Source organism: Hippoglossus hippoglossus, chromosome 9 (genome assembly GCF_009819705.1).
Source record: "Hippoglossus hippoglossus isolate fHipHip1 chromosome 9, fHipHip1.pri, whole genome shotgun sequence".
Classification (NCBI taxonomy): Eukaryota; Metazoa; Chordata; class Actinopteri; order Pleuronectiformes; family Pleuronectidae; genus Hippoglossus; species Hippoglossus hippoglossus.
The window spans coordinates 6,589,332-6,611,494 of record NC_047159.1 but is presented as its reverse complement, the minus strand read 5'-3'; the positions used below and the strand labels follow the sequence as shown (position 1 = coordinate 6,611,494).

The 22,163-nt window shown below is 40.8% G+C and overlaps 3 protein-coding genes across 6 annotated transcripts; 2 read left to right on the top strand and 1 right to left on the bottom strand.

Annotated features, from left to right (window-relative positions):
- The first annotated feature begins 210 nt into the window (after window positions 1–210).
- LOC117767576 (UDP-glucuronosyltransferase 2A2-like) lies at window positions 211–4,584 on the top strand. Its single transcript, XM_034595338.1, has 6 exons — window positions 211–934; window positions 1,044–1,192; window positions 1,329–1,460; window positions 2,037–2,124; window positions 3,409–3,628; window positions 3,821–4,584. Exons 1-6 carry the CDS (start codon window positions 211–213, stop codon window positions 4,098–4,100), a joined length of 1,593 nt encoding a protein of 530 aa, XP_034451229.1. The 3' UTR covers window positions 4,101–4,584.
- Window positions 4,585–4,592: 8 nt separating this feature from the next.
- Window positions 4,593–17,977, bottom strand: LOC117767574 (RNA exonuclease 1 homolog). 2 transcript variants are annotated; one of them, XM_034595333.1, is made up of 17 exons: window positions 17,843–17,977; window positions 13,477–13,746; window positions 11,146–12,665; window positions 10,961–11,056; window positions 10,206–10,461; window positions 9,342–9,664; window positions 9,091–9,234; window positions 8,896–9,010; window positions 8,746–8,817; window positions 8,526–8,666; window positions 8,244–8,357; window positions 7,927–8,000; window positions 7,273–7,377; window positions 6,780–6,895; window positions 6,446–6,584; window positions 5,196–5,316; window positions 4,593–4,983 (listed from the first exon to the last, which is right to left on the bottom strand). In XM_034595333.1, exons 2-17 carry the CDS (start codon window positions 13,637–13,639, stop codon window positions 4,895–4,897), a joined length of 3,588 nt encoding a protein of 1,195 aa, XP_034451224.1. In that variant the 5' UTR covers window positions 13,640–13,746; window positions 17,843–17,977; the 3' UTR covers window positions 4,593–4,894. The 2 variants fall into 2 exon arrangements, with proteins under 2 accessions (XP_034451224.1, XP_034451225.1); XM_034595334.1 differs by having other exon boundaries at window positions 4,870–4,983; window positions 10,206–10,458.
- On the top strand, window positions 15,894–21,664 carry poli (polymerase (DNA directed) iota). 3 transcript variants are annotated; one of them, XM_034595335.1, is made up of 10 exons: window positions 15,894–16,144; window positions 17,148–17,273; window positions 17,354–17,518; window positions 17,863–18,009; window positions 18,193–18,429; window positions 18,799–18,977; window positions 19,295–19,386; window positions 19,478–19,611; window positions 19,686–19,906; window positions 20,752–21,664. In XM_034595335.1, exons 1-10 carry the CDS (start codon window positions 16,048–16,050, stop codon window positions 21,526–21,528), a joined length of 2,175 nt encoding a protein of 724 aa, XP_034451226.1. In that variant the 5' UTR covers window positions 15,894–16,047; the 3' UTR covers window positions 21,529–21,664. The 3 variants fall into 3 exon arrangements, with proteins under 3 accessions (XP_034451226.1, XP_034451227.1, XP_034451228.1); XM_034595336.1 differs by having other exon boundaries at window positions 15,933–16,144; window positions 20,755–21,664; XM_034595337.1 differs by lacking the exon at window positions 15,894–16,144 and having other exon boundaries at window positions 17,164–17,305.
- The last annotated feature ends 499 nt before the right edge of the window (window positions 21,665–22,163 follow it).

Below are 22,163 nucleotides of genomic sequence, written 5' to 3'. Positions count from 1 at the left end.
AGCATCTCGTCCAGCTGACAGCAAGAACCTAGCGTTCTGGAGTCTGTTTTGACTTTTTACCTGTATTTGTTTATGGTGTGTCTGTTATCTAATGCATCAAGTGGAACTATGACCCAGACTCCAGCTCTGTGAAGTTAATAATTGTTTACCAAGGAGCACAATATAAAAAGGAACCGGAACAGCAGCTTTTCTTCGTGACACACAGCCACTATGGAGCAGAGGCAGCTCCTCTTTGTTTGTGTGCTGCTGGCACTTTGTGCCTCTCGGACGGCGAATGGAGGGAACATTCTGGTGTGGTACACTGAGGGCAGCCACTGGATTAACATGAAGCCTTTGCTGGAGGCTCTGATCGACAGGGGACACCAGGTCACCGTTCTGGCTCCGAGCATGATTCTGTTCATGAACACCAGTATTTCTTCTCGCTTTCGGTACGAAAACTTCGAAGTATCCGTCTCAAAGAAGGAGATGGAGACGTTTTTTGACAACTTTCTTCACTTCACCTTATATGAGATGGATCAAATGAACTCCTTGCAGATTTACAGGAAATTTATTGAACTGATGGCGGTCAACCTGCAGTATTCTTTGAGTTATTTGGACGGAGTGCTGAAATCAGACACCGTCATGAAGAAGCTGAAGGAAGGAAAATATGACCTTCTCCTGTCTGACCCCGTCTACCCCGGCAGTGACTTGACAGCAGAGATTTTGGGCATCCCTCTGGTTTTCTCTCTGCGCTTCAGCTTTGTGAATAACTGGGAGAGATACTGTGGTCAGCTACCCGCTCCACCGTCCTTTGTCCCCGCTGCTATGAGCAAACTGACAGACAAGATGGATTTCTCACAGAGAGTGTGGAACTTGGCCTTCTATTTAATCAATGACATAATTTTGAACAACATTTATTGGAAAAAAGTAGATGCATATTACTCCGAAATCCAAGGTGAGCAGCTAAGTTATTTTAAATGCACCATACTTTCTTCTGTTTGTTCGATAGCTTTGACTTTGAAAATTACACCTGAATCATTGATGATACTTTTGCATTGTGACAGGGAAACCGACCAGTGCCTGCCAGACAATGAGTAAAGCAGACTTCTGGTTGATTCGAACCTACTGGGATTTTGAATTCCCTCGTCCTTTCCTCCCCAACTTCAAATACGTTGGTGGGATCCACTGCATACCTGCTAAACCTTTGCCAGAGGTAGTTTTGTCTCCATTGTTACAGGCCCATTAATCTTAAATGACAACTCCACAGTATTCCAATAACTCCACTATAAGGAGTAATGGAAGTTACATTTGGTTGGAATTGGGATAATACAGGTTTTCTCTTCTTGCAGGATATAGAGGAATTTGTGCAGAGTTCAGGAGACGCTGGCATCGTGGTCTTCACTTTGGGATCCTTGATCAAGAACATCACTGTTGAGAAGGCAAACGTGATCGCCTCGGCCCTCGCTCAGATCCCACAGAAGGTCAAAATAGTATAAATCTAATGACCCCTCCAGGTTTTATGAGTTTTATCTTGCAACAGTAGGTTTAGTGACTGCAAATAGATTTCAGTGCCGACTATGCGATGTGCTTACAAGCCACCGAATGTCAGAAAGTTGAGGCTATTTAATTTAATGAAGAAAAAGACGACGACAAAGTGTCAACTTTGATGCTAACATTTTGTCTCAGTTGTTTTCATTGAACGTTGACGGTCAATAAAACCATCATCTACCTGGAGGTGTAAATTACTCTGAAAGATGGAGATAAGATATATTAAGTAACACACAATGGTTCATGGGTTAAAGCGAGATTTGGCATTTTTAATGGTTGAATTGGGATATTGGGACTGGACACAAGGAAAGGAGAATCAAAAAAACATTTGATGGGAAAGGTGGTGAGAATTTGTAGAGCTGTACAGCTAAAGAAACCAGGGTATAAGGATTGACCCTTTTCCAGATAAAAAATACTGGATTTATACGATATGATTATTCATTATTATAAAATCTACACTGTATATTATGTGAAGATTATTCTGTGTTAGTCTAAACGTGTGTTTACAGGTGCTGTGGAGATACAGTGGAGAAAAACCAGAGACTCTTGGTGATAACACCAGAACATATGACTGGATCCCTCAGAACGACCTGCTGGGTAAGTCAAGCTTTAACAAAAGCTTTTAACAAGAAGCTTCATGACTTTTACTTTTTAAAGAAAGATGCTTTCCACCACACTGTTTGCTTTTCTCTCCATTCCATGATATCAACTCATGTTTTATAAATTCAAAATTAATTCAACTTAAAATGTCTACTTATTTACAACTTATAAACATGAGGTGTTTTTTGACAATGATGAGCTGAACAAATTAGCTGCTGAGGTCACTGAGCTCAATAAATCCATTTTCTAAACTGGCATCAGCATATTACCAGAAGAGTATTCGCAGTGTTAAAATGCTGAAGAAACAGGAAATAATGGAGTTCAACATTTCGACACCATTTTTCGAGCTGTGGCCATTTCCCTGATTCACGTTGTGATTTGCTTTGTGCGTCCATCAACAGCAGACCCACAAATCAGGGGTTAAATACATGATGGATTGTTTAGACTATCCTTTGTCACTTTCCCAGTGTGAACACAAAACATACACTGAGCTCATGCGGCTCAGATTCATCAGGTGTGACAAAGCTTGTTCAGTGGACTTGGACCAACAAGGGCAAAGTGAACAAAAGGTGCACAAAGGTAACTTCAGAACATAATCAGTGGTGCTGCCATCTCCTCTCACATGCCTTTATTAGGCTGGCTACCTTCCAACTGGGCAAAGGAGGCAGTAGCCCAAAGGCTTTGGTTGTTTTATTCATTTGTCCACATAATTTGATTCATGGCAAATTTGTTGTAAAGACTCTGAAGGAGAACATTAATAACAGTCTATGGAACTTTTTAAGGCTTCAACCTTACTATGTAAAGTGCCTTGAGATACATTATGATTTGGCTCTATACAAATAAAATTGAATGTCGCAGTAATGTTAAGGGGAAATGTAGGAAGTATTAGTTGCTCTAGTTCCTCCTTTTTATACTTGAGTTTCTCAGGAATAAAAGAAGAATTTAGGTATATCAGACATTAGCTTGAAAACAAAACAGGACCCATTTTATATTGTGTTACCATGTACCAGAGTTTTTTCAGCTTAGTTTTCTGCCAATTTGAATCAATACCTGAGGTGGATTCTGGGTGCGATATTTAATCAGGTTCTGAGATTAATTTGACGCCAAACCTGAGGAAATAATGAAACTGGTATGTTCAACAAGGGTCAGTAAGGACCCAACACACCTTTTTCCCAAGGTTAAATTGACCATGAAGACAAATCAGAATTGAAAAGATGCGTAAACAGCGTGTCTGGGTTGGAAAAAGCGATGCACGTTTCATGATCTTTGGCATCTTATCAGGTCACCACAAGACCAGAGCCTTCATCACCCACGGTGGCACAAATGGGATTTATGAGGCCATCTACCACGGTGTTCCCATGGTGGGCATCCCCTTGTTCGCTGACCAACCAGACAACATGGTCCACATGAAGGCCAAGGGAGCTGCAGTTACCGTGGACTTAAACTTCATGAAGACCGAGGACCTTAGAGATGCGATCATTACTGTTATCAACGAGAAATCGTAAGTTCCCTTATCTGCTCTTAGTCGGTTCTAGGGTTTTAAAGAAGGTACTGGGTCATTTTCTGATCAGGGTTTCCAGCAAGTCAAATTTAAGACTTTAAAGCTTCTTTAAAATTTCAAACCACTCCCATTGGAAAAAAGAATTAAGTGACAAAACAATCAAATGTGCATTACCTCCCCATGTTCATCCAGGTACAAGGAGAGTGCCATGCGGCTGTCCAGTATCCACCATGACAGACCCATCAGTCCCCTGGATGAGGCCTTGTTCTGGATCGAGTTCACCATGAGAAACAACGGGGCCAAGCACTTGAGGGTCCAGGCCCATGAGCTGACCTGGTACCAATATCACAGCCTGGACGTCCTGGCCTTCCTCCTCGCCGTCGTCCTGCTCATCACACTCCTCTTCCTCGGGACCTGCCGTTTCTGCTTTCGGAAGTGCTGTGGCAGGAAAGGCAAGAAAAAGACTGAGTGATGGACTTTAAGATTTGAAATGCAGTCGGCAAAGAAGTGACGGGTGAAACACTGGCAGTTCTCAGGTTCACTTTTGAGTCTGAGGCACGTTGTGTCCCCACAATGTCCTGGATGTGCGTTTGTGATCAGCGATCCTCAACTTCTGACACGACGAAGACTATAAATGTCATGTAAAAAGTAGATTTACCGCACTCTTGAATAAAAAATAGGAAAAAAAGCTCCATATGTTCAGTATTCAACTGAAACTTTGAGGTCATTTGTAGTGAAAGAGAAAGAATCCTCTACAGACAAATACCACAAATTGACTTTACAAAACAAGAGCCCATTTCTTCTGTGCTCCCTCATGTCTCATCAGTAATTAGTGAAATTGCTTAAAGGTGCATTTTAATTTGCATAACTCCTCCTTTTTATTTTTTTGTCACCACATTGACGTTAAAGGCTCGATGTTCATTGGCTGGTCAAATATTGGAGGACACACAGAAACACACACAAGGGATTTGTTCTGTGCCTTTACTTAGATATTATTATTACAAATGACCCCACTGCTTCAGGTTCTCTTGGCACACTACAGCATCATCAAAAATACTTATATCACACATGGGCTGCAATTCAGACTTTGACATCCAGGATACTGTGTTATCAACATAGATCAAGTGATATAATCAAACAAAAAAAAAAACTAAATAAATACACAGCCCTGCAGAGATGACAGAACCTCACACACAAAGATTGGCTTTGCAGCTCCTGTCTTTTCATATCTGAACAGTGTAGAGATTGTTTCTTGTTTTATTTCCATCATTTTTTCAGTTTTCCACTTTCTTTGAGCTTCCATAACATAAGCTCCATGCAGGCGGCAGCGTCGTCGGCGGTGTCGTGGCCACAAACTGGGAGAAACAGTAAATCATTATTTATATCACATACAAATAATGACAGTAACGTCCTCTGTAACAAAATTGCAGTTTTTGTGCTTCTTATACATATTTTGTTGAGATTCAAACGTATAATACGACTGTGATTTTGTCTTTATTTGGATGTAAATTCAGATGGGTTGTAGTTTGTAGACATTTGTGCAGTGGCTGTATCCACGAGGACCCACCGCTCTCTTGGATGATCCGTAGAAGGTATTCAGCTGTCAGTTTGTTGAGGGTGAGCTTGTGGGGGGGGCCCAGACGGTGGGGGAAGACCAGCGATGTGTCCACCACTGTCCCATGGAGCAACTACAGCAAAGAGGAGCATATCTGAAGCTGTCTGCACTAATTGTAACGTGAAAATTAAACATTCTGCATAATTAATTTATATATTCTGCATAATGTACTAGTGCATGATTTCCACTTCTGATACTTTATACTTATACTCCATTACATTTATCTCACAGCAGAAGTTGTGTTACACTTTAGATTTTGATTAATACAAAATACAAGTAAATCCCACAGCTGTATATAGCCATTACCAGCTGCTGTGACTTATGCATCAATAATTATACTCCAAACATGTGTATCATTGCATGTGAGTGACTCCAGTACATTGTGTTTTTAATATTGTGATTTGATTAAAGATTTTGAATACAGGACTTTAACCCAAAACAGTATTTCTACACTGTCTGATACTTCTGACACCACTGGTATTAATCTAGATAAATCATCGTGGTCACATAAAACTCAGACATTAGAAAACTACAGAGAAACTTTACCAACACTACAGCCAAAGTGGGTTAAATAAGGTTGCATGCTCACTTACATATCATGGAAGCAGTTTCAACATTAGACTACAGTTCATCTTGCTCATTGTATATTTTGTCATAATTCAAGCAGTTCTTAAATCTGATGCTTTAAAGCCACATTAGAAACATCCTAATATTTGGCAAACTGTGCTTATTAGCTTCCAAAATCCCAAACCGCTCACATCTGTAACATGAGTGTGAACCAACACCACAGGTTGTCCCTTTTCATGGAGGCGTTTATAGAACATCCTGTTCTTTAGGTCTTTGAGCCAAATCTAACAAAAATAAATAAAAACACCAGACTCCTCACCTGCCAGCTGTCTGGAAAAATTGTTGTCTGCTTTGTGTACTTAGCTTGAAAAACGCAATCATAAAAACATTATGACGTATTTAATCTAACAAGTGATAATATTAATGATGCAAAGGGATGTTAGTGAAATAACAAACATGGGACTCAGTGGGACTTCGCTATATTGAAATGTGACTCTTGTTCCATTCCTTGTTTTATGTCAACGCTCCTGGACTTTCGTAGTAAAAAATCATGTGTGGAATTATTTGAGGAGGACTGATGCTCTGGAAGCGATAAGCAAAAGTAAAGTCAATAATATTGAAAAGAGCTTTGTCACCTTCAGGCCACAGAGATCTGCTTCCAGGCCGTGTCCAATCAGAATGGTGTCAGCACTAATGAAGCTCTGTAACGTCTCCTGCACCTCTCTGACGGACGTGTAGTTACCCTTCACGTCTTCCTCCCCGATGCCTGAAAATCTACACGGGTAAAATGTCACAAGCCATCGAAAGACATTGTTCTTCAACATAAAGTCAACACTTCTGATTATTACCCAGCTTTTGTGCTCAAATCTTACATTTAACAGAACTGTACATTCTTGTTTTAATCATTTAAAAAGGAAAATGATTTAAAATGAAGCAGAGAGATTACATTTCACAACCCATTAACGTTACCTTGTGTTGTAATCAATGACCTCGTGATCAGGTCTGACGAAGGTGTCGTAGATGACTTGTAAACTAGAGTTTATCACCGTCACTCTGGAAAGCTCCAGGCCATGAACAGTGTAACACTATGAAGACAAAAAATAAAAATATTCATGTTTTCGTTGCAGACCAAAGGTTCAACCACACCCTTCTAAAAGGTAAACATTTCTTGTGCAGCAAGAAAAGCTTAAAATCTCTATTAAAAGCTTCTATATACAGTATATTTACTTTGAAGAAAATACAATCAGAGCATAAGAGGGAGTTGGAGAAGTCCCTCTCAAATGACCGTGAAAAAGCGAAATACTTCTTTGGCATATCACCAGTTTCAAATAGTGGAAAACAGATGAATACTAATCACCACTAATCAAACCACGACAACAACTGGAGCTTCAGGAAGATTCAGTTCAGGGTCAACATATGGACAATTTAAAAAACCCTGCCCCTCAAAAGAAGTTGACGTCACCATTTCACAATTCAAGGAGTAGACTCCAGGACAACTCGTATCCATGGGATGTCTATGCTTGGTAGACACAAACCCGTCCATGGAGATGAAATCATGGACATGCAACTGTTGGAGAAAAAATTACTAATTAGTACATTTGGGAAGGTCTTAAGCTACATCTACATTACTAACTTTTCTTCTAAAATGCATCACTGTTGCCATGTCTACACTTCTCCAGAGTTTGAGCGTCTAAAACAGACGTTTTCGCTTCTGAAGACTAGTCTGGAGCTGTGTTGTACGAGGTCAAGCAAAGAGGGAGATGTTTGGAAACAATGATGTGCAAATGTAAACACCATAAATGACAAAAGAAATCCCTGCTCTTAATTCTCACCACTGTTCCTCTTTCATAGTATTTTTGTAACTAACCAACTGACTGCAGAGTAGACAAATATACTTGCACTAGCCCAGTGAGCATGAATGGTCACGTGATATTTGTTTTCAGGTGTGTTAGTGCAGATGGGGTTTACTGATATGGAGCAAAAACACATTTGTGGACAGATGTTGTGGACAGATATGTGACATGTTATTTTAAAATACTGTTTAAAAACTAAAACTTAGTTAGTATGGATGTAGCCTTTGTTCTGGAAATGTTTAACTCCAATTGTTGTTTCCTACCTTAAACACCTGACATCCAGGTGCTCCCATCACTCCTTGGCAGCAACTGTAGCGGGTTTCCACTCCACCAGGCACTGCAACAGTTTCAAACATCCCAATTACTCCAAAATGTTTTTTGTAAACTTTAGACCGTCACATAATTCAAAAAATAACAAATAAATGTACTCTGTAATAATGAGACCAATTTATATTCTTTTCAAGCCATATTGTGAAAGTTTTCTGATTAATTAAGACCAAAATGTGAATCAATTAGTCAGGAAAATGGCTGGAAAATGTGTTAATTATTATAAATTGTAGCCCTGCAATCCTATCCTCACCTTTGTTCTTTACTACTTTCCCATAGTGGTAGTTGCACTCCTCCTTGCGGATGTGTTTGCCTGTTAGGCCAACAGAGTACGTGGCCCCACATCGACAGCAGATCCTCTTCAAGGCTTTTACCAACAAAACAGAAGAAACAAAATGCTCATCACCAGAGAAATGTGCTGAGATGCTACAGCTCCAAGTTACAGGTGCCCTCTAGTGACACAATGTGAGAACAACATCCACTTGTATTTTGAGGGGGCTTGAATGCAGCTGGAGTGGTGCGGTTGTTCACTTACGGTCTGTGCTGCCTTTCTTATTGTCGGCAAAAAGAGCAGCAGAGCGGGCTTTCTCCGGGTGCTGGACAGGATAGTTGCTCTCAATCAGCCTTTCCTCGGTCAAAATATAATCCTTCAAACTCTCGTACAATGCCACATCATCTGCCGGGGAAATGAATACACTGTGAAGCTGCCATTTAATGATATTTGAAACCAAGAAGATTTGGAAACCGATTCTCACCATTTGCTTGAAACATCTCCAGGTTGAAGGTTATGTTGCCTTTCGATCTTTGGCCGTTGACTTCATTTTCATCTGCAGCGGAAACAATAACATCTTCTAGCCGCATCATTTTTTTTCAGATTTCATGAACAGTTCTCTGGAGATTCTCACCTTTGGATGAAACACAACTTTGTTTCTTCAGCCTCTTCAGTGAATTCACAGCGACACTCAGATATTTGAGTTTGTTGGCGCTGCGATTGTACACAGTCTCCTCTTCAGCAACAGCCTTTCAACAATCAAACAGCAAGAAGAATAAATATCCACACAGTTCGACAGTGAGCATGAGATTCAGCGACATATGCTCACTTTTTCAAAGGCCTCGTTGACATTGGCTGTTGTTTTGAGGAACTCCTCTGTAAACATGGTGACATAACGCTGTCTGACATCATGGGGCACTTTCTCTTTGGTGGCCCCGCTCTGCTGCTTGAGTCTACGTTTAGTAGGAGCTGGCTGAAAGAATAAATTCATGATAAAAGATATTAAACATTTTTAAATCCTAAAAAGTGCAGTCTGTTAAAATGGCGCCACCAAAGATGTTTTTGTTTTGAACTTCTTACCTTGGCGGCAGCAGTAGGTTGAGATGTAGTCGAGGCAGCCGGATGTAAATGTGCTGTAGCAGAGGCCAAGGACGTTTTACGCGTCGGAGCAGGAATGAGCATGGGTGCTGTTGGATGGTATCTTTGCACGGGAGTTACTGCAGCTTTATGGCAAGTTTGTTTCATAGTGCTCATGTGCACTTGAGTGACCGGGGTCAGCACTGAAGAAACAGGGCAGGAACTTGCAGTAACAGACAGAGGGAAGGTGCCCTCTGGGAGGATCAAGTGCAAGTTGCTCCCTACTTGGATCACAGGAGTTCCCAAAGGTAGGTAGTTTATGTAAGCTGTATGGTGAGACAAAAACACAGAGGCAGACATTCAGGCAAACAGACCCAAACATCCCAAAGATTAATACTATTTAAGTTTTACATGCAAAAACAGGACAGAAATTCTACATCTATGATGACAAGGCAGGCCTCCAGATGTCCTATTGTTTGTATGGGCTTCTAGACTATGTCCAGTAGGTGTCACCCGTCTGCAACTCTTTTTGTCCCCGCATGTGTCCTTGGGTCTCTTGAAAGGCACTATATAAATTCAAGTTATTATTATAATCAGGTAATTTACCATATAGGTAGGGATTTTGATTCTGGTGTCATTACTAGAGGGAGGGAGAGCAAATAGATTCATGACTGCACCTGAAGTAAAAGCTGTGTGGTTTTGGTGAAATGAATGAACAGAGATATATGGACACTGATCTGGATTATTACATGAAACATATTGAAACTAAGCAGTAGTTGGACTCCATTTTCATAAGTCCTCCCAGAATAAAGATAATAGATTATAAATAGTAATAATTAAATAGCATAGCCGACCACAGATGCTTACCATTCTGCACAGGGGCTGGTTGTATGTTTGCTGGGGTCTGAGGAGGACAAGCAGTAGTCTGGGTTTCTGGCTTCTTCTGACACGAGAAGGAAGCAAAAGCCTGAGCACCTTTTACTGAAGCAGTCAGCATGGAGGCTCTCTGCTGTGCCGGCAGGATCTTTGAAGGGATGGAGGACTGGGAGCCAGATCCTGAAGCTGCTGGTTCACGCAGAGGGATCAAAATCTTGGCTTGAGGTCTGCTCTTTGCCAGCGGCTGCTGAGTGGATCAAAGTAATATTAAGTTTTAATAGGAGCCAATTTAATTAAAGAAAGTATGAATGCTCATCTGGGTCTGTCGGTCAATCTAGAGATATTTAGGCGTTTCTGTGGTAAATAATTCAACTGTACAATCATTAGATAGTCTTCTTTAAAATTGTGATAATTCTTTATTTCCATCATGGGTGTCATTTTACTTATATGCACAAAACATTTTAAATTTCATGATACAGCTTCCACCTTTTGTTTCTTCGTGGCATCAGTTAATTTACATTGTATGCTCATAATATCACAAAAAAAGATCTACTTTTGTCGCTGTATTTAAATCACCACCATACATCAACTGCAACAAAAACAAAATGTCTTTCGTTTTCAAAGAATGCTATATTTCCAAGATCAGGATTTTAATATCTTTGACATAACCTTGCATAGTGTCTCCCTTTAAATGTCTATGTATTTGATTATTTCAGATATGTTGCATTTTCAGTGTTAGCAAGTACCTCTGCATGTTTGGCTTCATGTGCCACCCTCTTCTTTCCTGGTAAAGTTTGAGGTGTGGTGGTCAACTCTGCCTTCTCCACTTCCATTGCTGCAACCTAAAAAATGACAAAGTATAAAGAAAAGACCTGTTCACGGTTTAAGAAATTGTTTAATCTTGGATTTGGAGTATAAACAGCATACTTACAGACACATCAGGTTGCTCTTTATTTCCTTTATCCTCATCATTTGCCTCCATGAAGATCCTGTAGCATTCCTCCATTGGGTCACTCTCTGACAGCTCTATGTCCGAATAGTTGAGCTCTTGCTCATCCTCGGAGCTGGAGATTATTATAACCTCTTCATGACCTTCCTTGACCAAAAGCTCCTCAGTGGTTTCAGATGTTGAATCACCTCTGTTCATCAAATGCGAGTTGACAGATGTTGATAAAGAGTTCTGATTTTGACACTGGTTGCTGCCTGAAGCTGGTTCTGCTTGCTCCTGGTATACAACCGCTGACGCCTGGTTAATGAGAGAACCACCCTGCATCTGTCCTGGTATTGTGCCCGACATTTCCTGGCTTCCTGACACCAGTGGTGGTGCACTTCGCTTGGGAGACAGGTGGTTATGAACATACATCTCTGTTGTCTGGGCTTGGGTGGTGCGTTTCCTGCATGGTGACCCTGAGTTTGCAGCCGGAGCTGTATATGAAGGCGAATGCTTCGACTGAAAATAATGTGACTGCAGTGGATTCATTCTCTCAACACTACCGGATACATCAAACAGAGGCAATTCGACCTGAGGCGCATTTTCTTCCTCTTCAATGCCCAGATTGTAATAACTCTGATATTGTTGGTCTGAGGAGGCAGGAGGACTTACAGGCTCAGGACTGTTCTCGACTTCTGTTTCAGCAGCCTGACAAGAGATTCTCTGACATTCATTTTCCAGATCTTCTAAACATCCAGTTAGGTCAATTACACTCCCATCAACTGGTATATTTTCCCATGCTTTAAGTGATTCTAGCCTTGTTGCATGTGGAGATGTGAACTGGTAAGCCGCAGCATCTGCAAGGCGCAGCAGTGGAGAATCAAGTGCAATGGGAACCCTCTCCTTCAGTTGTTCTACTGTACCCTGGGCACTGCCAGCAACACAGTCAAGTTTCTGAGATTGGCCACTTGTTTGGTCAGGTGAGGGAGGAATGTCAATAATCAGGACACTGTCTTCAATCGGGTCCTCTAGTAGCCCTGGAGATGGCGTTTGAGGAGAAAACGGAGCCTGAGCAACCGGCTTCTTTTGGTCACACGGCACAGGGTCTCTCTCTCCATTAATGACTTGTGCATTTTTCACTTTCTGCTCCTTACTTGATGAGCTGTAAGACCGCAAGTCAGCTGAAAAGTTGGACAGGGGGTCATATTCCAAGTCAGTCCTTGGTTTTGAGTTGTCAACCACGTACTTCCTTGTCCGCGAGTACGTCTTTTTGAAGTCAGAGTGTGACGAAAGAGAACGTCTGTCCTGTCGTTTACCTGTAGTCTCAGACTTGGACACAGTGTTTCTGCTGTCTGACTGTATGGTCTGGTAGTGCGACAGTCGTCTTTGCTCCTGCTCCACCTCGTGCCTCACAGCTTCGATCTCCTTGTTGATCCGCTCCAGCTCTTGGAGACTGTCGTCTGTGGTGTCATCGCTCGCTGGGGATCCACAGACAAGTGACAGGTAGCAATTCTGGACTTCTGTGAAAAGGAAATACGCAATAGGATATTTTATTACCAGCAGAGAGGTTAACTTTTCCCTAATGTCTGCCAAAATCTACCAAACTGATTACTAAACTTGGTAGATGGACAGGGCCTGAGAAGAACCCATTAAAGTTTGCTGTGGATGCAGATAAAAGGGACAGATGCAGGAATTTTCTATAATAACAAGAGAAAATCATGTGTTACTGAGAGACCCTCTGGTTCAAGTATAAATAAGTCATATGGGGCAATGCTGCTTTAGAGACAAGTTGTTTTAGGTGTAAATTAACAGTTTGTATGGGGTTTGCTTTTCATTGTGATTGATTGATTGGGGAATTAAGTATGAAACAAATAGAACCACAGTTAATGTATAAAGAAAAACTAAGAATATCATTGATTTTTCTGGTTCTGGTTTAAAATGGTTGATTTTGAATTGATGAATTAAATATGAAACAAATAGAAGCACAGATAATTTATAAATACTAATATAATTGATGTTCATGGTTCTAGCTTAAAACACATTTTCAAATAATGCATTATGCACTAGACTTAGTAAACATGGTGATTCAGACAAATTAGCCAAAAGATGCACCTAGCTTAACGATAAAGTGTAACTTAACCAATTAAAATGTATAAAACAGTCACAAAGTTCGTTCAAAGCTTTTTTAAAGTATCGTGTAATCCACTTTACTCTTGAGTTTACCTGCATTTGTCACAATTTATGTGCATTTTAACGCTTTTCAACACACAACTCCGGCTAGCGTGCACCGGATGTAGCATGGAGCTAGCTAGCATACCTGTGGACACTGACCTGCTGAGGGGACCGCGGAGGGTTGAGAGGAGGCGGCGGCGGAGGCGGCGGAGGCGGCCCGCTGCCGAGAGCCATGTTTGTAGAAGCAGTGAGGCCGCTCACAGAGCCCGAGTCCCCGGGAGGGACACTTCACATCCGCGAAGAGACCAGACGAGCGAAACATCGGCAGAGACGTGACCTTCCTCGGCGAGTTCAGTCAACCGTTGACCGGGAGTTGGTGGAAGAGCCACAGGCCGCGTCCGCTTCTCTTTTATAGGCCCCGGTCCGGCTCTGTTTAAAAGATGTTTAAATAAACACGAGCATAAAAATACTTTAGTCAAATAAAATATATACAACACTTAATTTAGAAAAAATCAATCACCCAATCAGAGCTTAGTAAGATGTTTATGTTTATTTTTAAATCAGTTAATTTGCCTTTTTTTGTCCACAATATCTTAAGATGATTAAATTTCAGACGTAAGTTTCCCAAGAAACAGGAAGTGAAATATATTAACTGAACCGAATTAACCATTAGAAGCTACTGATTAAAATTAGTTATTAATTTCCCTTTGTTTGTCCATCATATCTTAAAATGAGTCTTTACTTCAGAAGTAAACCTTCACAAGAAACAGGAAGTAGAATGTAAGTCTTTTTTTGACTGAGTTGTGCGTGTTGTTAAGCGTGTGTTTTATGGTTTATGGACCTTTTATTTGTGACGACCATCGCCTATAATGATATATTGTGAAAGTGTCATATTGAATGTAAACATGTCTCCTACATGTGAAGGACCCTTCCCTGGGAGTGTCTCCTCCAAACAGCCTCAGGGGACAGAGGAGGGGAATCTCCCCCTGGGACTTGGGACACCAGTCGGTCCGTCACCAGCAGCAAACCAACGTTATTACAGTGACAACGAATATTAAATAACGTTATTAATTACTTACTTTAAGTATCGTTACTCTCACTCAGACTGTTGACTACATGTATCTTTTTTTACGTGTGAACAACGATTTTCCTGAAACTCTTGTCACAGCGATTCAATGACGTTTTCCTTTTTGTACTTGATTAAACTAAGATGGTTCCGCTGGATTTAAACTTTTATTCCTGGTGGTTCTCGCAGGATTTCATACTCACGTGTATGAGTATGTTTCCCGCTGCTGTCGCCATGTTCATTCGCTTCGTCTGTTCGTAAAGCGTTCGGCTATTTCCGCCTTACTTTCGTTTTCAGGGGGGGATTCCTGAAAAGGGTGAATTCGAGTAATCCGGGAGTTGTTTTTTTTTTGTTGCTATTTGACTTCTGCGACTTATTTTGATATCTGCTTGACACATTAGATCAACATATTACACCTTTCTGTAATCCTCAAGTTGTTTTCTAACCACAACGGAAGAAAGAATGGAGATATCATACTCAGAGGTGACATGACACAGGTTTTAGTTTTCTTTGTGACAAAAAGGAAAATTCTGATCATCTGGGACACTAGTATTAGGCTTTTAAAAAAACAAAATGATATATTAATGTATATTATTCATAGAAATGTCATTCATTCATAATGACATATAAAAACCCTATTTTTCATAAAGAACCCTTGATTATAGCCTAAATAAAGAAACTATAAAATTCATTTAAAACTTTCTATTAAAGGTGTATCACTTTTTTTAATAATCAATTAAAAGTCAATCAGCAGCAAGCAAAAATAACAATAAGAGATTCTTCATTCAGTGATTCATCATTCTATTGGGGCACAAACAGACCCTGCAGGTGAGAGACCATGATCGATCAGCCCATTGACTTCTCCACAGTGGCTGCAGACCACAGGACAAACTCTTCTGTGCTTTTTGGATCATCTCTGTCCTGGAGAATTAACTGATAATGTGCTAGTTAAATCAGTTAGTTAACCATCTCTTTAGTTTATCTTTTTTATTTTACTTCAGGAAGTCCCTAATTGCATATTTACCACATTTAGAGAACTTCAATGACTGTCCCAGATTACCCAAAGCAGGCTGTCCCACATTATCAATCATATTTGATAAAGCTCAGCTCTTTGCAAAGTTTGTTTAACAATTAGGAACATTGTCTTAATTATGACAGATTAATATCCTCCACATACATTTTTCACCCCCTTAAAGTCATGTGATTTCAGTCACATGATGTCCATGCTAACCTATAGTAAAAGTCCTGTTGACTAGATTTTGTTGGAACAGGAAATAAACAGACTGAATCTTATATGTCCCACATTGTGTCCCTGTGTCCCATTGTCCCAGATTACCTGAATTCACCCTTCACTGAAGGGATGTTTGAAGATGGTTACTGTCCCTGCATTACATAGAGAAATGGGACAACTCTACCCAAGACACTGAGCTATAACTTGTTTTTATTTACACCTACAAACAGCTGATGTGGTGTATTGTGGTTCATAGTGTAGCTGTAATCCCTCCAACCCGACAGGTGGCGCTGTGGTACATAACTGAACTATGACCTGCAGAGAAACAGTAGTTTCACTTTGTGGTACAGGTTTCCAGTTGTAAACAAAACAACAATAGCGTTTTCTGCGTCAGTAAAAAACGACTTAACTCGTCATATGTCCGGTGTTTGACATGGGGAACAGTGAGGATGAGCTGGAGGAGGATGACTCCGAGTGGAGGAGCAGCTTCCTGGACTCAGCTGCTGCTCCTGCTGCTCCTGCTGCTCCGGGTAAAAAACTGAGCCCAGAAAAAGTCTTTCTAACAAGCAGAGAGAAACACAACTCAGACTATGTTCATTGTATTTACACTGTCTCATCCCCAGGCTTCATATTTCAATCCTGTTTGAGACCTGGTTCCTTCTGCAGCTTCCTCGTGCTTCAGCTATATTCAATACAGTTTCAGTCAAGTTCAAACATTCAGATTCCTACATCACCAAAATGTATTGAGACGCAAATTATTTCCCACAATAGTTGCAAATGATTAGTCGATAAATAGATGAGTTGAAAGAAAGAGTCAGACTGAATAGATTTGAATACTTGCCTCAGTCTTGTTTAGAGCAATATAAAGGGTGGCATCACTTCTTGTAATTTATTAACCTACCTTGTTTGGTTGTTGCAATAACTCAGGAATCTGTTTCGGTTTGGTACAAATCTCAAACCTGTATTTCCAGTTTCTTTTATATGTGTTAAGTCTTAGTGAATGAATGTCTTTGGGTTTGGCCCAAACAAGCATTGTGAAGACATCACCTTTTGTTCTGTGGAAGTGTGTTTAAAGTCTTGCAGTCCGACATCCCACATTCTCATACACCATTTCCAGGTGTTTGTCTAACAACATTAAAACAATTTAAGTAGATACAACATCTGTGTGGCTGAGTACATTGTTAAATGGATGGTAAGAATCGACTGAAATTGTAGTTGGTGAATAAATAAATATGGCCAGCAAAATCATAGGGAAGCAGCAGATTCAACTGGGTAAAGCTGCCCAAATAAACCAGACAAGCTGGAAAATATGTGCTGATTAATTTTCTCTTCAACATAGTGAGGAAGATTTCTAGAGCTTTCTAAAGCCTTTCCGCTCACTTGTTTCTGGAGCTTTTGCTCTCAGGGAGGTTCTATAAGCAAGGACAAATGTTTACAGCAAGTCCTTCTTACTTTCTTACTAATTATATTTTTAAATCATGTTGTTTATCAATATCGTGTCCTCATCACAGTCTCTAACTAACTCTGTTTCAGGTCCAAGCCTGAATAAGCCATCAGCAGCGACCTCTGCACACAGAGTCATTCTGCATTTTGACCTGGACTGCTTCTACGCTCAGGTGGAAATGATCAGAAACCCAGCACTGAGAGAAGTCCCTTTAGGTAAACTGATGGAATAGAATACAAGTTGTCAGGTGTGTTTCTACTGAAGCTCAGAATAATCTTGTTTCTCATGTCGTCAGGTATCCAGCAGAAATACATCATAGTCACCTGCAACTACGTGGCAAGAGACCTGGGTCTCACTAAACTGATGTCTGTGATTGATGCGAAGGAGAAATGTCCTCAGCTGGTGCTGGTTAAAGGAGAAGACTTGACACACTACAGAGAAATGTCCTATAAGGTGACAGGTGAGCAAGGCAACAACATCACAAGTAAAGCTGTACTCTACTCTGTTCTAATAATAACTGGAGTGTTTGGTAAAGTAGTATGACGTTTATTTTTGAACATGTTTAGAGTTAGGTTGTCAGTGATGCTCTCATCTGGAGAATTGTCCAGAGTGACACACTCTTTCTGTACAACCTTTATTTATTTGCTCATTTACAGAGACATTATAATAACCCACAGATTAATGCAACAAGCTCATACTTTGTAAAAAGATATTTTGGGAAGTGAAGTGGATGATTCCTTTAGCTAACAGCAGGTGTATTTTCTCATTGCTCAACTCTCTTTACCTCTATCGTCCTCTCTCCAGAGCTCCTGTTGTCCTACTGTCCACTTGTCGAGAGGCTTGGATTTGATGAAAACTTCATGGACGTCACAGAGATGGTAGAAAGACGGCTAACGCAGACGCCAGACCTGAACAACTTTTCATTTACAGGACACGTCTACAACCATGTCAGTAAGTCACATATGTGCCTCTGGTGTGTTGCAATCGATCGTTGTACATCTGGCTCATGGTAAACAGGAAGTCAGTTATGAAGAACGCTAGGAAGCTAAAATATTTACATTTCACTTTCAGTTTCCCTTTTACACAAAATGTTCCTCAGATCATATTAATGTCGGACTATCTATTCCTGCTCAGGTGCAAATGTTAAAGCCAGTGACCACCCGAGGATGGCTTTAGGTTCACACATTGCAGCAGAGCTGAGAGAAGCCATCCACAGCAAACTGGGTCTGACTGGCTGTGCTGGCATTGCCACAAACAAGCTCCTGGCCAAACTGGTGTCTGGCGCCTTCAAACCCAATCAGCAGACAACGCTGCTGCCGGAAAACCTCTGCGACATCATAGGCTCCCTGAGCAGTCTCCGCAAAGTACCAGGTATATATGTTAGACTTAACAGTAACTCCAAAAATTAGTTATTAATCAGCAGAAATGACGTCTTGCAAACCAGACCACAAAGAGACAGAACCATCGAAGAAGCCACCAAAAGAACACAAATAAATGGAAAACAAACCCAAAGAGATTCCAAACATTCAGTCAATTTGTAGTTGGTTTGTGTCTCTTTCAGTCTCGACGTCTTGCCGGTATATAGGGAGATTAAGGGGCCTTTTACAAACCAATGCACAGGAGCACATTGTCTCATAATACATCCATGGCTGTGCTACTTAAATATTTTCCCATTTGACCCACATCACTCATGTCAAGTATTCCTGATGCTGAATTTGTGGTCTCGTCATGTCATCTTAGGGATAGGTCACCAAACTGCTAAAAGACTTCAAGCCCTGGGATTGGTCAGCATCCAAGACCTACAGAGCTTCCCATTGAAAGACTTGGTGAGCGAGTTTGGAGGTCCCAGTGCTCAGCGCTTGAAGAATCTGGTCATTGCTGTAGATGACTCCCCTGTCACCCCTACTGGGCCCCCTCAGGTAGGCCAGGATATCCAGAGTATCTACTTGAGGGGGTGTTTTACTGGGAATTAATCAAGGGAGCCAACAAATGAGTAAACAAAATACCATCAAGTAAAAATCTATCTCACTACAACGATAAGGCGCTAAATTGATTAAGTGGAAATTGCAGAAACTCATTCATTCATTGTTTCCGGTTGTATTACTTGAAATGTAGGTTGCAGCTTTTTGTTGGAATATGTCCGATACTAGGGAAAAAATTCTGCATATCTTGAAAGTGAAACAATAAATAGCAGCAGTGAAAATTGTTATGTTTTACCACGATCTTTATGTTTCAGTCTCTCAGTGATGAAGACTCGTTCAAAAAAATGTCATCAACTAAAGATGTTTTGCAAAAGATTCAACAGCTCCTGAGCAGTCTGGTGGAAAGGTCAGGACCAGTTTCTCCTCCCTTTAATCAAACTGTGGTGTTTTATGCTTGAGCCACTGAATCTAACCTTTATCACCTGTTGGAAAACTAGGATGAACAAAGACGGAAGGCAGCCTCAAACCTTCCGGCTCACCATCCGTAAATACTCGCCAACCAACAAGTGGTTCAGCCGCGAGAGCCGACAGTGTCCGATCCCCAACCACATCGGCCAGAAGATCCCCTTTGGTAGGCTGTTGCAAAAAGTCAGTTCTGTCCATCCTGAGAGGATTTATAAATCCTTTTCTGTAATGTCTCTATAGGCAGCAGAGATGATGCTGTGCTCCAGCTGGTCCCATTGGCCATGAAGCTCTTCCACAAGATGGTGGACAGCAACGCCGCCTTCCACCTCACCCTCATCAACGTGTGCTTCAGTAACCTGCAGACCAGGGGAGCAGCCGTCAGCGGAAAGGGTTCCATAACATCTTTCTTCTCACATGGCACTTCTCCGAGAAAAACACAGACCAGCTCGTCACAAAGTCAGGTGACGTACAGCAGATAACTAATCTCCCATGTTTTCATCAGGGTGTGAAAGGTTTTAAGAAGCATTAAAATCCTTATACCCAAAAAAAGGCTTTAGAAGATTGTAAAAAGTATTAAATATTTTCTCTTGGCTGCTGTTGGCAGTAACGTTTGCTAGAAAAGGTTTGTGTCTGATTTCAAGCGTCTTGGTGATGCACCAGTAAACTAAAGGTGACATTGTTGTTGTGATATTTTTCGATTTTCAATTAATCCGTTAATAAATCTTTCTAATAATCAGTTGTTTTTTTCGGTCAATGAAAAGTCAATAAATAGTGAAAAATCTGAAAGGAACATAACAACGTGTAGGTTTTTTTCAGATGCAACAATATGTCATGTTTAAATATCACAAACTATATAGCTCATTGACTTTTGATGGTTTGATTGGATTGATGATTGAAGATTAGATTTGATTAGACAGAACTTTATTGATCAACACATCGGGGTCACAAGCATAAATGTTTGGTAAATACTTTCTCGTGATAACAAAATGAAAGTCTTGGGAGTGTTGCTTGGACAAAACAAGTGATTCGATGGTATAATCAAGTGCTGCAGGCATTGATTAAACTATTTTTGAAATTTTTAAGTCACTTGATTGATTATAAAAGAAAAAAATAATCAAACTGTCAATTGATAATAAAAATAATTGAGTGTCAGCCCTACAATGATTATTTGTAATTGGCTAATCCATGAATCCTTTTCTTATTTACTTAACATTACATTACGTCTGCAGACTTTTCCCTTCTTAGAAAAAGTGAGTATTCTCAATTTCCTGGAATCATTTGTGCTCCTCCTTTTTTCCCTTTCCAGCAGAATGATTCCTCTCAGGCAGCGGACAGTCACTGCATGGATCATCAGTTCAGCATGCACAACATGGTTATACAACCCACCTCACCAATGGCGGTAACCACAGAAAGCCCTTCCAGCTACGAGGCAGCATTACATGGATCCAAATGGAAACAAAGCTCTGTTGTTGCTGTTAAAGACCCTCCACTTCAGACAGGATGCAGCGCAGCAAGGTCAGACTCTGACAAAACAAGCAACACCGGGACTCATCGATTGCCCCCGAATGTTGACCCAGAAGTGTTCGAGCTTCTCCCTGAGGATGTCCAGGTGGAACTGTTGTCTCCTGCCTACGTAAACTCTTTTCCCAGCACTTCTGCGAGCTCCTCAGCACCAGCCACAGTCCCTGATGTCCCCCACATCCAAAAATCCCCATCACCAGAACCTTCACGGCCCTTTACAGAAAATATTGAAGGGACCGTAAACGAATTGGATCCTTCTTGCAGAGCAACCACAGTGAATCATCAGAGGCCTCTGGCCACAAGTGCATTTCTAGTAAAGGAAGAAGGGAGACCGTCATTCCTTAGGTCTTCTGACTGCAAATTCCCGGTAAATGTGGACCCTGAGGTTTTTTCCGAGCTTCCGCCGGATGTTCAACGGGAGCTGATGTCTGAATGGAAGCAGCAGAAGCCGGTGCTGAAGACCCCATCATCCAGGAAACCAGGGAGAATGACCAAAGACAGAAAGGCTGCAGGGAAAGGAGGTCAGGCAAACAGTCTGTTAAAGTATTTCAAACCCACTTAGAGAACAGAACACCTGACAAGTTACCGCTGCTAAAGATCGTTTATGACAATGTTGATAATCAAAAATGTTATTTTTCTATTTTAATTTAAGATTTATTTTCTTGTTTCTTGATCTGAAGATATAGGGTGAAGGGTTAGGGGAAAAAATAAAAAAATAAAAGAAACTTTGTCTAATTTGGTGAGGCTTTTTGTTTTTTGGTGACACGACCACAGGTCTCATGAAAAAGTACATGATGTGTACAGTAAACTAATATAACATTGGTTTAAAAGTAAAAGAAAACAAGACACAGTAGAAGTGGGGAGGAAGAGTGGTTTCACACCACATCAGCATTACTGACACAATTAATTGAGGAATTACTGAATGGAATGTAACAGCCTCATAAACGACTCTTAACTGAGGCTCCACTTACAAGCAGCAGCTTTCAGCAGCGTCTCAACAGTAGTTGAATGTTCTACAAAAAGCCAGTAAGTGGACTTTGAGTTGAAAACAACTGTTGCCAAAGTCGAGAATTATTGTTTTTGCTCCAACGATGACTTTGATTAACATGTTTGATAATCCCAACAATAAAAACTGAAAAGCTTGAGTGTGACCAGGCTGGTATTTATTTCAGGTTTTTATGTTTTTTCTTTCATCCA

Bases quoted from the DNA above. Each gene is read 5' to 3' on its own strand.
- LOC117767576 (XM_034595338.1), top strand. From the start codon at position 211: ATGGAGCAGAGGCAGCTCCTCTTTGTTTGTGTGCTGCTGGCACTTTGT. The intron at 1,193-1,328 runs GTAGTTTTGTCT...CTCTTCTTGCAG, and splicing joins CTGCTAAACCTTTGCCAGAG to GATATAGAGGAATTTGTGCA. The intron at 2,125-3,408 runs GTAAGTCAAGCT...GCATCTTATCAG, and splicing joins CCCTCAGAACGACCTGCTGG to GTCACCACAAGACCAGAGCC.
- LOC117767574 (XM_034595333.1), bottom strand. From the start codon at position 13,639: ATGTTTCGCTCGTCTGGTCTCTTCGCGGATGTGAAGTGTCCCTCCCGG. The intron at 12,666-13,476 runs GTCAGTGTCCAC...TCCTTTTCACAG, and splicing joins CTCCGCGGTCCCCTCAGCAG to AAGTCCAGAATTGCTACCTG. The intron at 8,818-8,895 runs GTGAGAATCTCC...TTTCCGCTGCAG, and splicing joins AAGTTGTGTTTCATCCAAAG to ATGAAAATGAAGTCAACGGC.
- poli (XM_034595335.1), top strand. From the start codon at position 16,048: ATGGGGAACAGTGAGGATGAGCTGGAGGAGGATGACTCCGAGTGGAGG. The intron at 17,519-17,862 runs GTGAGCAAGGCA...TCCTCTCTCCAG, and splicing joins AATGTCCTATAAGGTGACAG to AGCTCCTGTTGTCCTACTGT. The intron at 19,387-19,477 runs GTCAGGACCAGT...TTGGAAAACTAG, and splicing joins CTGAGCAGTCTGGTGGAAAG to GATGAACAAAGACGGAAGGC.